The 15,556-nt window shown below is 38.8% G+C and overlaps 2 protein-coding genes across 2 annotated transcripts in view; both read right to left on the reverse strand.

Moving 5' to 3' along the window:
- The window catches only part of hspd1 (heat shock 60 protein 1), a 48,317-nt gene that overhangs the window by 27,325 nt on the left and 5,436 nt on the right, over positions 1-15,556 (reverse strand). The window lies entirely within an intron of this gene.
- rftn2 (raftlin family member 2) overlaps positions 9,273-15,556 on the reverse strand; it is a 43,077-nt gene continuing 36,793 nt past the window's right edge. The window contains exons 6-9 of the mRNA XM_078404156.1: positions 14,783-14,904; positions 13,725-13,828; positions 12,463-12,547; positions 9,273-9,533 (exon numbers count right to left, since the gene is read on the reverse strand). Of these exons, the coding sequence (XP_078260282.1) occupies positions 9,273-9,533; positions 12,463-12,547; positions 13,725-13,828; positions 14,783-14,904 (572 nt within the window). The remainder of the gene's footprint in view (positions 9,534-12,462; positions 12,548-13,724; positions 13,829-14,782; positions 14,905-15,556) is intronic.

Here is a 15,556-nt window from a genome sequence, read left to right on the forward strand (position 1 = left end):
GAAATGTACGTTTAAATACAGTTCACTTTATTCCTCTTTGCATGTAGTAAGGTGGATTTTTATCACAAAGGGGTTAATTGTAAAACATCAATATATTTTAATTCTGAATCAGCAAGTAGCTAATTATAATGTGATAAAAGCTCCACAGTCATATCATATCTGGTTGTAAATGATAGTGGACCTTTTTTGAAGAAACTAGCAGGAGGCAACTGTTCCTGTTCCCTGCCCATGACTTAAAAAAGATGAGGCCTAAGTATCTGCACCATTTTCAGCCAGATCTGTCCCGTAAATAACCACATACAGCAGTTGCCCTTTGGCCCAATTCATCGAAGTCATCCAAAATCCTAGTCACATTTGACCATGTTTGACCCATAACCCTCTAAATCTTTCCTATCCACATAAGTAAGTGTCCCAATGTCTTTTACGGATTCATCTTCATTTCCGCTTGAGATCCCCACTCTTGCGGAAATCAGCCTGAGCTAATTCATTCCATGTACGGCCAGGAAATGTTATGGATGAGATAATGTCTCAGCTGGAATATTGAAGTCATGCTCCAGAACTAGCTGTTCCAGAACAGTCACAAATTTGACATATAGCTGATTGAATAATTGCTCAGTCATGTTATTTCCACAAAAAAGCAAGTCAAATGTAATCTGGCTAAATGCCAGTTCACAAATCTACTCATCCATAACCCGATCAGGTTGGTTTGTGCAGCTGTCTCAATAGGAAGTGAGGACCTGAATGCCTGAGACAGAAACTGACATTTGAATGAGTGTTGCATCATGCCATGCTTTATAAAACAAGTCACTGGACATCCATGGGAAATACTGCAGTGTCTGAAATTGGATGGTAGACACAAAATGCTGGAGTAACTCAACGGGTCAGGCAGCATCGCAGGAGAGAAGGAATGGGTGACGTTTCGGGTCGAGACCCTTCAGTCTGAAGAAGGGTCTCGACCTGAAACGTCACCCGTTCCTTCTCTCCCGAGATGCTGCCTGACCCGCTAAGTTACTCCAGCATTTTGTGTCTACCTTATACAAAAGGACGATGTGTGTGATGGTGGAGTGTGATCAATCCCGCCCCAGGTTAACACCACAGGAGTTTCTGAGAGCAGTGTCCTCTCCCAAATATTTTCAGCTGCTTTGTCAATGACCACTGTCATACAGTCAGAAGTGAGAATGTTCATTGAACGCACAATAGAAGCATAGAAAATAGGTGCACAAGTAGACCATTTGGTCCTTCGAGCCAGCACTGTCATGGCTGATGAATGTTCAACTGCATTGCACAGCAAATGAACTACTCCATGCCTGTCATACCTTAAATCGGCTGTAAGAGTCGTACAGCAAAAAGCAGGCCTGTTGACTAACAAAGTTAGCGTCATCCATTAAATGGCCTATTCTAATCCTGCATTAATCCCATCCCCCCCAAACATTTTAAATTGCTTGTAAATTCCACCGCTCATTTATATGCTATGGGTTATTTACAGTGGCCAATTAACTTGCCAACCCACACTTTGTCGGGATATCGGAAATAATGTATGTGGTTACTAGGAAAACACAGTATTTGGCATGCTTAAAATACCATCTTGACTCCTATCAGGAAATATCTTGCATCTCCCCTTACTCCTGTGCGGTCTTTTGAATTGTGTACCCTTGCACTACATCGGCACCTAGCTTGATTCCTATTGAATCTGTCTTTCATTTGTGCCAGTCTCTTGTTCCACCTTCCTGTCACCTTTAAAACACTCATCCTTTGGTTGTTCAGTCCTTAATGGAAGTAGGCAAAGATACTCATTCTTATGACCCGCTAAGTTACTTGTGTCTAAAGATATTCTTATGCCTTGTCCAAGTAAGAAACAACACAATAACAGCGGTTACAATCTGCATCTTAACTCACTTGCCTCTGCCAAGCAAGCTTTCTGTCGAAGTTCTGTTTCCAGATACGATTCATACATTTTGACACTCTATCATCCCTATTACCATAGAATATAGAACAGGAAAGTGCCTTTGGCCCACAATGTCTGTGCCGAAAACATGATGCCTCGTTAAACTGATCTCATCTGCCTGTACATGATCCATATCCCTCTATTCCCTGCACTTCCATGAGCCGATCAAATGCCACTATTGTAGATGGCGCCACTAGGAAGGACTTTTAAAGGGGATCTGAGGAGAAAGATTATGCACAATGTAATTGATATCTGGAACTCACTGCCGGGGGGGGTATTGGAATCACAAACAATCACTATTTTTAAGAGGCTTTTGGACAGACACTGAATAGGCAAAATATAGAAGCATTTGGGCCAAAGAGATTAATTTCCAGCCTAAATGTGTGACCCCTTATCTGAAAATATGTCTCCTAATTCTGGATTTGTCCAAAAGAGAAATACCTTCTTTTGTTTAGTTTAGTTTAGTTTAGAGATACCGCGCAAAAACAGGCCCTTTGGCCCACTGGGTCCGCACCGACCAGCGATCCCCAGACATTAACACTATCCTATACCCACTAGGGACAATTTTTACATTTACCAAGCCATTTAACCTACAAACCTGTACGTCTTTGGAGTGTGGGAGGAAACCGAAGATCTCAGAGAAAACCCACACAGGTCACAGGGAGAACGTACAAACTCCGCACAGACAGCGCCCGTACTCAGGATCGAACCCGGGTCTCTGGCGCTGCATTCACTGTAAGGCAGCAACTCTACCGCTGCGCCACCATGACTGCCCACACTTGCTTCTAAATTTGTCCTCACACCCTTATTAAAACATAAATTATCTTTTAATAAATTATTTTATGTTTTAATAAAAAACCCCTCTCATTCTTCTGAACTCCAATAAGTCCAATCTGCACAGCCTTTCCTCATAACTCACTGCCAGTGGACTGGTTAGCATGCAACAGAAGCTTTTCACTGTACCTCGGTACACGTGACAAAAAACTAAAAACTCAACTCACAAGAGCACACCAGTGAACCTTCATTAACATAGGTCCCATCAAAATTACACGCAGTAGTCAAGGAGTGTTATATTCGTAGCAAGGCTTCCTTTGTTTTGCAATTCATCTACTTGAAGTAAATACCAACGATCCAATTGCCTTCCAAGTTCCCTCTGCAATTTCTCTGTAGTTAATTAACAGCGTCGGTCAATTCAAACATTTTTATCCGAGACGGAAGGGAAAAAATGTTATTTCTAGATAAACATTGCAACGCTTTATTGACTCCATTCACAGTTTTAACAGGACAATGATTCTGCAGTATCTTTTAACATCAGGTGTCTTTTGCATTGCCTTGACACTGAAATGTGAGTGTAATTTTCTGTGCATGCTGCATTTTGGCAATTAATGTGAAACGTTACAATTTCAATAGCCTTCAATCCCAGCTGCATCTTCACTTCATCCAACACAAAATTATTAAACTTCACTATTGATAAGGAGGCAAAGGTATAACCAGTTGTATGCTGAAAATCTGCATTTTGCAAAAGATTGGGGGGAAATCGCAAACTATTTCCCAGTTCTTAACACTAAAATTCCCCATATTTAGTTCAAATTGGATTGGAAGGTTGAGTTGAGAATGCAATGCAAAATGTAAACTGCACAAGAAAATGATACAAAAGGATTATCAATCCAAAGACTGCAAATCCACTGTTGATCTCACCCTTCCAAACTGTGATATAGGATTCGATAAATCAGATGAATTGAACACTTGCACATTTTTGCATAGACAACATTTTTTTTAAAGTAAACCCGGAGGAGTTATATGCTACTCTCATCGGCTGACAATAGAACTGAGTCGTACATGTTCACTTGTTTGATTCTTTGTTTAATTACCTTAAAAGAAATGCTTCTGTGGCTGATGATTGCCAGCTTGGATGTTTGTTTCCTCCACCACTTTGGTGCCAGCATTCTTGGGAGAGCACCATGTAAAGAGAATGTGTAAACATAGAAGTAGGAGCACATGTGCACTGATTACACAGGTCATTTATTGATTTGATAGCATATCAGTTTATTCTTTCAACGGTAAGTATCACTTAAAAAATTCATATGCAAGTTTATTTACTGCTTTCTTAAAAAACTGCAAAAATGTACAGTAATAAGAAAAGACATCTATATACTAAAACTCTCGTTTGTTTGTTTGTTCCTAAACTACAGCCAAAATGATACACGATAGCGCTATAAATTTAGGCCCACCTCACTCACCACTTGGTCTAGTATATAATAAAAACTTTGTAAAAGTTTGGTGCTAATGGAAGAAGTTTCATTGAAATCGGTGTTATATTTTTTAAGTTATTCCCATTTTAAAGTTTAAATCTATCTCCTAGGGAGGGAGGGGGGTGGAGGGAGGATAAGTGGGGTTAAGGGGGATGGAGTTGGGGGGAGGGGAAGAGATGGAGGGGGTGTGAGCAGAGGGTGCTGCACCAATGCAGGAGAGGTTTGGGCCCAACGGTTCCACTTGGTCTAGTATACAATAAAAACTTTGTAAAATTTTAAAAATTTGACCAAATATGGAAAGATTTATTCCATTTATTTGCTGTTGAAATAAATATTCCCATGGCTAACTTACGCAAATCAGGCAGAGTCTGAAAAAGGGTCTATCCAGAGCTATTGCCTGTTCCGCTGAGTTACTCCAGCTTTTTTTTGTCTATCTTCAGAATTAAAAATCATGTAACTCAGCTTCAGAATCTAAACTGCTAATTACATGCTTATTATTCCTGGCATCCTAAATATTTGAGAAGGGTATGTTTTTATTTTCACAGCAAAGATTATGAAGGGGTTAGATAGGAAGGGGTAAATAAAATCACCAGCATTAATTTCAATTATGGCCTTAAAATGTCAGATGCATAAAGAATGACAGAGGAAAGATATGTTTGTCCTGACCTCAGTGATAACACTTTGTATTTAAATCCTTGAGCTGCTTTACAGTTTATGGAATGTTTTTCATTCCAGATCTGAAGGACACATACGTAATTTACACAGATAAACGATTATTCAATTTCTAACAGTTTTCTGGATATATTTAATTGAATAGTTTAAAGGGTTTTAAAGATTTTATTCTGTTACTCAGCTTTCTCCATGCTCTCAAGCTGCCTGGTTGACCTCAGGACTGGATTACTTAACTGCCTTCCTTTCACCATCAGCAGGCCCAATTGATCTGTAGCCCTCCACAAACAGTAACAGCTTCCCACTTATGCACAGCCTATTCAGCAGGCGAAACCAAACCATTCACAATGTTGGAATATTGTTCAACACAGAGCTGAGTCTATATCCTATTCATTATCAAGACTGCTCATTCCCACGTGCTTTATTCAATGACTGGGCCAAAGGGTGGCAAGTCCTTCTCTCCCAAACAAATGGCTCTGCGACTATTCTATCTTCTCGCGACTTGACCGCATAGGAATAGGAATACTTTATTGTCACGTGGCAAGGGACAGTGAGATTCTTTGCTTGCATATGCAATGTATACAAATAGTAACCACTTACAGCCCTGACAAAGTTACAAAGCACGCCGGCTCCCTCTTTTGTCATCCCCCCCAACAGTTCCCCCATTCCCACAGCCGGGTCCCCATTGTCCTTTGTTCCCCCCATCCCCATTGTCCATTCTCCTTGCTGTGGGGGAAGGAGGGAGGATAAGGGGGGTTGAGGGAGGAGGAGTGGGGGGAAGGGGTGGGGGGAGGGGAGGGGGAGGGTCAGAGACTATGTTTCCACCCTCTGCACATGTGGATGGAGTCGTCACCTGCATGCCCATTGTGTTTTGCACCTCTAGTCTCGCTATTCATCTCCCCAGACGGAACAGGGACAGAGTTGCCCTGGTCCTCACCTTTCACCCCACCTACTTCCACATCCAACACATTATCTCCGTCAGCTTCAATGCGATCCCACCATCAGTTACATCCCCTTGCCCCGGACATCTTCCTGCTTTCCGCAGAGTCCACTCTCAGTGACTGTTTGCTTATCACCTTCACTCATCCCTGTCCCTCCCAGCAACTCTCCCTTGTCACTGCAGAGATCAACAAGTATTTCTACCCCTCTTCTCCCACCTCCATTCAGGGATCCTAAAAGCCGTTCCAGGTAAGACAGTGGTTTAGGTGCATCTCTTCTAATCTTGTTTCTTGTATTGCTCTCAATGAGGCCTCCTCTATATCAATGAGACCAAGTGTAGACTAGGTGACTGCTGCACTAAACGCTTATGCTCAGTCTGTTAGTGCCAGCTGGAGCTCCTTGTTGCGAGCCACTTAAAAGTCCCACTACCTATTCCCAGGCAGACCTTTCTGTCCTTGGACTTCTCCATTGCCAGAGTAAGGGCCACACGCAAACTGAAGAAGCAGCACCTCATATTCTGCTTGGGTAGCCTACAACTCAATAAGCATGAACATTGAGCTCTACAATTTCAGGTAAATCCCTCCATCCTTTTCATCACCCAGCTTTCTGTCCTCACCCACATGCACACAAATTTATTTCCACAGCCCCGCTCCTGTCACCCAGTTCCACTCCCCCCTCACCCTCTCCACCTGGTCACCTCCCACTGCTCTCTATTCTGGACCCCCTATTTTTCAACCCTCCCCGCCAATTTTGGTTTACCTACCATTCCTCTCTCTAGTTTACATTTCACTCTCCACCTTGCTTCCTTCGAAGATTCCACCATTTGCACCCATTCGTCTTCTCCACCTCCAGCCTTAGTTGCTATCTCTACCCTTCACCCCTTCACCCCTTTACCGGACTCATCTGCCATTCCACTACTCCTTACCTGCATTCACTAGCTCTTGCTTCACCCTTCCCCCACCTCTCTCTCCCAGCTATGTTCCCACTATCCAATCTGTCTGAAAGATGGTCCCAACCCAAAATGTCATCTGTCCATTTACTTCCTCAGATGATGCCTGACCTGTTGAGTTCCTCCACCAATTTGTTTTATTATATTTCAGCATCTGCAGTCGCTTGTGTCTGGATTTCTAATTTGTTTGTTTTATAATTTCTGTTCAAGTTATTAAAGATTCCTGTTTTTAAAAGTCAACATTTTATTTGGACTTTAATATAGCTTTTTGCAACTTTGAACATGTAACTCAAAAATATTGTGTAAAAAAACATAACATGAAAATAACACTGTAAAACTAACATAACATGAAAAAACAGGAATTTTGTTTAAAAACACAAAATAAGACAAGTAATGTGCCTTTAAAGTTAACAACATACTGTGCAGCATATTATTATTTAAAAATACAAGATCATAATACATTATTCTAATAACTATGGCCATATCAGCATTATAATATGCTTTACTGCAAGATGATTTTTTTTACTAAACACTTCTGTCTATCAGTTGATGAGATTGTCACTCTGCAGTGATGATATCAAACTTTCGACATTCTGTAAAGTGTGTAATTTTAATTTCATTAAAACCACTATGAACGTGTCAAAGATTATGGCAGGTTGCAATTTAATTGCAAGACTTATATCTAATCATCCGATTAGATTCCCAATGCTAATTCCAGCTTTAGCACATTCACAAATACCCGTAATGCATATTACATGGTTGGATATTAATAAATTGTTTCCCTCTATAACATTAAACAACACAAAATCAAAGAAGCAAAAAAGACTTCTGAAAGAAATGGACAGAAATGGACAGTCCACATTTTGAGTCAAGACCCTTGCTTGTTCACTGTCCATTTCTCTCCACCAATATTGTCTGATCTGCTGTTGCTCCAGCAATCTGGGTTTTTTTGCTCCAGATTCCAGCATCCGCAATCTTTTGTGTCTGCAAAAAATCTAAGAACCTCAGCTCCATTTACTCTCTCCCATTCTAACCTTTCACACTAACAAAATGATAAACGTTAATAAGCACCCATCAAACCTCGCTTCTGAACAGTAATATAGTTTAAAAGTTTACAGAATTCAGAGATAATTAACATTTAGACACCAAAAATGTAGACATTGGTTTTATTCCACAAAAAATGTTATTGTAAGGATTGTATCATTTCAAACGGGAGATTTTATAACTTTTTCTTTGTTTCTTTTCACCTTTGTGTGTCTGGACAAAAGGAAATTTGCCAAATAGATACTAAAGGTGCAAATTGCAGCCATCCAAATGTAACTGCATGCCCAATTTTTCATCCAATCGAAAAGTTTTAATTTTTAAGTTAAAGAAAGAGTTTTAATTCACTGCTGGAACCATGGATGCATTCCACTTCAGCATTGTACAAATAATACAAGTATGACTACAAATACTTCAGCATCATATGAATGTCAGCATCATATGAATAATGTAAGTGTGACAAAGCATGCAGTCATGTTTATAATGACTTCAAAATCATTGTCCTAAATGATCGATTACTATTGTGCACATATTCTTCAATGTTATAATATATAACTGGTAATTGTGCAGAGCAATAAATGGAAAAAATCACTGTGATCCACATTAAGTACATGATTCAGCTGAGTGCTGAAACTGATATCGTACTCAGTATACACAATGTTACAAAGATTCTTTATACATGGCAACGACAATAGTTTCAGTTATTCTCCTAATGAACAATAGAAATGAATAAGTTAACCGATGGAATATTGGATTGACACCAGTGCCAGACTGATTCCTATAAAATACCTCTCAATGCGTTCAAAGTTAATAATTCCATCAGTAGATTTAGCTAATATCAATGGGACAGAGCTACATTTTTTTTGTACAATTCATAACGACTTGTACATTACTCAAAGTATCTGCCATTGTTTTTTTTGATGAACAGTGCTCCAGATTAATTTCAATAAATCAGTGATAATATAATTTTGTATGAACATATTCTTGAAAGAAAGGAATATAAAAAAATTAAAGAATTGTACAAACAGAAATGAAAGGAAGAGATGACCTATCTGCACGCATATTATAACTTGAACAAATAACAAAAATATCACTTGAAAATTGTAAAATAAAATATAAATATTTGTGGATATGTAAATATTCCCTATCCTGTGAAAGGTTTTACTAAATAAGTAGAAAGCAGTTTAAACCATGAGTTGAAGTTCTTTCTCAAGATAAATTGTAATTGATTTGTTGAAAACCTGGATCTGAGCTTAGATTCTGACAGACTGAACTATTTGTCAACATGTTTGCTGTAAAATTATAGAAAAGTAAAAAAAGATTTGAAAAAAAGATATATTTTCCAACATAGTTTTCTGTTGAAAACAGGATTCTTCTTGTTTCAGCCAAAGCCATCAGATCTTATCAAAATACGATTTAGAAATTCTATTTAACTTTATACGGTTACCTTTTGTAAATAATAGCAGAATAGTGTGTATCATATGCAGGTAACTTGGGGCGTTTCTTCCTCTTGATCGAGCTGCCCGTCAACCAGGTCTTTGAGAACACTCTCGCTGCTGGGCATCCCTGAAAAGCATTCATGTTGATTGGATGTTTCTTTGACCCAGAAGGGTTTCTCAGGGGTAGCACAGCAATGTTCAGCAGATTCTGAAGGCTTATTTTTACCGGTGTTCACACCCACGTTTCGATTCCAAGTTCTGTTTTTTTCATTGGTTTTTGGCTGCTGAGTAGATTTTTTCTGTAAAGTAACTCTTAATAAATTGGCTTGTAGAAATGGAAAGGGCACATTTTTGTTTTATTGAGCCCATTTAAAGGTAATTTTCAACATAAGCACTTAAATCACTTTTCCTCATTCACTGTTAATTTATTCCTCTTCTCGTTAATCTAGTTCATTGTTAATGTCATTTTATTAACTTCAGTTACTATCACTTTACTTGAGTTTATTGAAAGTAAATGTGCTCGGCTGTCATCTATAACAGTGCTTCTTGAACTGGTGAATGGTTCACCCAAGGGTGAATGAAATTATTTTGGGGTGAATGATACTAGAGGGGTGAATGACTTAATATATAAAATTTTACATAAGGGAGAATAAGGTGAAAATTACCAAAAAACATAAGAAAATTTAGTCGAGTGAATGACATTTTGTGATAAAGACTCAAGGGTGAATGACACTGAAATAGTTTAAGAAGCACTGATCAATAAAACCATTTAATAGAGAATTTAAAAAATGAATATAAAAATACATGACATAGGTAATTAGAATATAATTACACAGTGAGAGAAAATTAAAATGTACACTATGGTCTTTTGAAAATTCTATATTTTCTGAAATTAAAAAAACAGTAAAATAATATCAGAACAACCAAAACAAAACAATGATGCTTCCAGGTGATCTGGATCAATAAGGATTTTGAACTGTGATAACTCGGATCTGCAGGGTAGAGAGCAGCAGAAGTGAAGATGGAGGAATTGATATTGGTCTGCACTTTTAAGACAAGGAAAGAAGCACCACTTGTTTTAAAATGCTTTGCGTTTGCTTCCATGATCACTTGGCTACTAATCCTAGGAACCAAACCACAGCTTATCAGATCTATCTTGGTATCGCAAAAGATGAGTATGGTGGTGATATGCAGGCATACTTTCTGGCCTTCAAATGAACAGCAGAGAGAGATTCAAGTGGCCGAAAAAATGTAGGGCAGGTATGATACCATAGTTAATTTTATGGTAGAAGATCTGCAAAAAACAGGACTGTTTTGGAATAATGCTGCTGGTGTGAATTCATTAGATTTAAGTCTATGAACTGGGAATACCTTATCAACAATTTGTATTGGCCACTTTTCACATTGTAAAATATACCAAGGTACATCACAGAAATTTTGTCAAATAAAATCTGATTGATGGACAACTAAACATTTGATCAACAAGGAAGGTAATTATAGAGAATCTTGAAGGAGGATACAGAAGTGGAGAGCTGGAAGTAGGATGTCCAGACCTTAGCCCTAATGGAGGCCCTGGGAAGATTATTTAACCGTCATATTTCAGACTAGAAGCTAGAAGGAGACCATCACTTTTCTTGAATAGTCTTTAAGGAGACACAGAAGGTATGTTACCATACTGATGTCCCAGGGACATAGTGGCTGCCAATCTGTTAACTTTCCCAGTTACTTCACAAGTCAAAAACAAAGGTACAGTACATTAAAGGAGATGTGTGGTATTACCCACAAACACTCAACATTAGTGATTGTAGGTTTTCTCCGTAATTCAAAACCTTTATTTACGCTGAGCTCCATTCCAGGTTAATGTGCGATATGGTAATGAATAAGATGTTCCCTTTTGAAGATTCTTAACATATTTTAAGGAATTGTGAAGGAGCTACATCTAAGCGAACAGAGCCATGGTATGGATGAAGGATCCATAGAGTGACAGCTATCTATTTTTAGTTGGAGATATCAACTCCACTAACAGACCACCTCTCTCTGATGCAGAGGAAGAGGGCTCCTTCGGGCATCAAGAACTGCTTTACATCAGTAACAATTTTCAAACAGCCACTGTGACATGACTGTTCAGGCCATCCTCGTGTGTGGCTGCATCAGGCTGCAAATAGAGCCAAAGCACCTGGACATTAAGTGTCATTACCAGCTGAGGTTCTACCTGTACCCGATGTTGCAAAGGATATCCTGGCAATGCTGGTCAGCTGGACATTACCGTACCATCTATCCTTTGAGGAAAGGTTCTTTCGCAACCAGACCTTCAGCCACAATCTATCGGGCAGTGGTCTGCATGGAACATCCTGCAGGCACTGCAGGACTTGATGGATCCTGTGGCGTGATTCCCCAACCAGACTGCCCAGAGCAGCTTGTCTGGCGAAATGCCTCATCGCCAGAACTCACCAACAAGCACCAAGACCTGGCTTGGCTGACAAAGTGAGAGGGGCCCACCCAGTCAGATCCTTCCTGCACCGTTAGAATCTTACTTAGCATGCTGCTCTCAGGATGGCTGGTCTGGAGAGGAGACAGTTGCCCACCTCTTTGCAGAGTGTGGATTTGCAATGAGAGTCTGGAAAATGATGCAAGGGGCCTTTGTCATGGTTTATCCCGAACAGCTCCATAACAGAGAACTCTCTAATTTACGGACTGTTCCAATCTAAATATTCTGACTAATGATCCAAGGTTCACATCTCACTAAGCAGCAGAGGAATTTAAATGTATTAATTAAACAAAGTTGTAATGGATCCCTGCGTACAAGTAAAAACCCATCCGGTTCATCAATGTCCACTAGGGACGGAAAATGTGTCATTCTTCTCTTGTAAATGACTCCAGTTACACAATAATGTTGCTGTCTCTTAACTGTACTCTGAAATGCCTTCAAGGTGGCCATTCAGTGTCAAAGCAATTTTGGTTGGCTAAGAAAAGTTGCATTTGCCAACCACATTCATATCCTGTGAATTAATTAAAAACCTCCAATTCCTTCACCCATTGAACTCCAATGTGGATGTAACATACAAATTCTTATTTATTTCTTGGACATTGCAAATATTGGAATTAACATGAAGATTTTCTACTTTCTATCTTGCTTTGGAAAATACAATTCGCATGAGTGTTAAAAAAATAATCACAATAAATAGCAATAGTAAACAAAATATTAGGGTGTCCTTTGACTTAACCTACCTCCGCTGTTTCCAGACACAGATCATGGCTTGCTATGGCAGATCTCTGTAAGAATATTACTTGTTTTGTTGCTAAATTTCCTTCACTGTAAACATGAAATAAATGACATTGTATATAAGATCTGGAACGATTATAACAATGAATCTAGTATTAGGCACAAAGGGTCTTTCAAAGCATTACCCATTTGAAAGAGAAAAGGAACAAGTAAACCTCTATTCTCTCTTTATTCACAAAATGCTGGAGTAACTCAGCAGGTCAGGCAGCATCTCAGGAGAGAAGGAATGGGCGACGTTTCGGGTCGAGACCCTTCTTCAGACTGATGTCAGGGGGGCGTTAGCTTGCACTGCAATTGCTAATCTCTCCAGATGAAGTGTTCCATCATACCGAGACTTCACGGCTGCTTTATAGGTTCAATGTGGAAGGCACAGAAAGACTAAAATAAAACAGCCTCCTTGTTCATTTTCCTGACCCATGCAGGTGATGAGAAGACAACAAGAAAATGATAAAGGCAATCACTTCTCCGTATTGGAGAACTAACATAATTCCATAATCATAAGACAAAAGATGTAATGGACGAATAAACGTCACTTTTAAAAATCATCTTTTTTAACATGCTATTTATTATTATGTTCTTTTTAACATAATCGACATGCATTCTGTCTAATCTGTTCTTGAAATAATAACTGTTATTGCTTGAAAATAACCTGTTTGTTGCTTGGGCCTTCTACAAGTGAATCATAAGAATTTATAGTACTGAAGAAGACCCCTCATGTTTGCGTAATTGTTAAAAGAGCTATTTAGATTCAATCCATCTGTTACCACACATCCAATGTCCACCTGGTGCTTTCAAAACGAGGGTTGTGCTCCACTGAACTTTCAGACAGTGAGTTCTAGATCTTCATCACTTTTTGAGATAATACTTCAATTCCCCTCTGATTCTTCTACAACTTATCTTAAGTATGTATTCCCAATCATTACTTAAGACTGAATTTCGTCCAATATTGGATGACAAATAAAGCTATCTTGAATCTTGAATTATACTTCCCTAGGAGAATATGTTATTTCCACTCATTTATTTATGCTTACTATATTTACTTGGGAATGCGACAGTGTACTTCTTACCCGGAATTGTCATGTAATATTTAAAGTCAAAAGATGTTCTCTTTCAAAATATTGGTGTTCTTTATCTTAAATATTTCTCACGTGATTTGTAAAAAGTACTTCAGCAAGATAGTCAAACAATTTTCAATCAATATATGTACCTGTCATGGCGAAAGATTGGTGTGGCTAGCACACAAGTAACCAGCCATCCAAATTCTGCCAGTGTATGTAGCAAAGGACCATAATCAGTCTTTACTTCACAACCCTGAAAAAAAAAAAGATTAACAAATTCAATTATTCATGTAATTCAAATTGCAAATAATATTAAGGAATTTTAATTTACTGGCGAAAGCCATTTAGTCCTTTACATGTTACTGGCTCTTTGAACAAGTCCACTCATTGAAAGAGTCTGTTTTGCTGCTCATGTTTTATAGACACGGTAATTCTTTAAGGATCATCCAATTCTCTTTTATATTGTACTACTGATTCATTTACCATCAGGGTTTCAGGCAACAGATATTTCAATTTGCTGCATATAAAAATAATTTCTCAATTTTCTTCTTTCAATTATCTTACTGTTGCTAAAGATTTCTGCTCTGCAATGAAACATTTCTTATTCGCACCATCAAAAGCCCTCATAATTTTGAATACCAACAAATTCATTACATTTTTTTCTCAACTGGAAAAATTGCGAAGTCATTATAAAAGCAAACATGGCAGCAATTTTCAGTGCTGGTAAGTCGACATCATTTCCCCACTCAATGGAATACTGGGAGACGACCTGATCCTCTAAGCACTTTGTTAGATGGAGTCTCCCAGGGAATATCACTTACTTTACCTTTCATCTCTTAGCGACAATCCTCCTCTCCCTGATCATCTCCTGCGAAATATTCTGGTTAAATCATGTACAATTTACAACACAGGAGATTATTTCGCAAACAATGTTGTGTGCAAATAGAAAAAAATCTTACCTAGCCTAATCTCACCTTTTAGCACCTAATGCATTATTGTGTACAGCACACAAGCACTTTAAAAATGTGATGAAGGTTTCTGCTCCTACCATTGCTTCAGATCTCTAACGGCTTTTGAGTAAAAATATTTTTTAAATCTCCTCTCTAATCCATCTGTTAATTAAGAATATGCCCCTGGTTTTTATACTGAACTACGGGTAGTAAGTCACTCCTAATGCAAGCTCTAAACAAATTGGAACGTAGCTTACCTCAATGACAGTCCACTGTTCAACAACTATCGCATCATGTGGCATCTTGTTTGACTTAACCGTGTCCAAATGATGTTCTTCATATATAAACATTCCATCCACAGCCTTGGATAAATAGTCCCCTGGAATGGAAAATGTATATATCAAGCAATGTGGTCAAAGGTAACTGTGTTTAGATTTATTTCACTTGCATTTGCCCACATACTTTCAATGTTTTTGTCACATTTGACTGAAAAAGGACCGATGATAGTGGTATTTAGCTCTGAGTGCAGATCTGTGCCGCTTACTGTGATTGAACAAACACTTCATGCAACACCTTCTGCAGGATGTTAGACACAAGATGCTGGAGTAACTCAGCGTAACAGGCAGCATCTCTGGAGAGAAGGAATGGGTGACGTTTCGGGTCGAGACCCGTCTTCAGATCAGTCTGAAGAAGGGTTTCGACCCGAAACGTCACCCATTCCTTCTCTCCAGAGATGCTGCGTGTCCTGCTGAGTTACTCCAGCATCTTGTGTCTACCTTCGATTTGAACCAGCATCTGCACATCTTCTACAGGATTTTCTGGAACCCGTTTGAAGAGAATGAGCAATTGTGCAGCTCCTTTACAGGTCAAATTGATAAACCTTTACAGAGCCGAGCAAAATCTGAACTAAGAAGTGTCAGTTATAATAACCCAGATCTTGGGATCCCAGCAAAGCAACAAAGACTGACATCCCTTTTCCTTATGATGTTTTGAAATCAGTGCCTTGTACATAGAAACAGTGGAGTCTATGA

Source organism: Rhinoraja longicauda, chromosome 8 (assembly GCF_053455715.1).
Source record: "Rhinoraja longicauda isolate Sanriku21f chromosome 8, sRhiLon1.1, whole genome shotgun sequence".
Classification (NCBI taxonomy): Eukaryota; Metazoa; Chordata; class Chondrichthyes; order Rajiformes; family Arhynchobatidae; genus Rhinoraja; species Rhinoraja longicauda.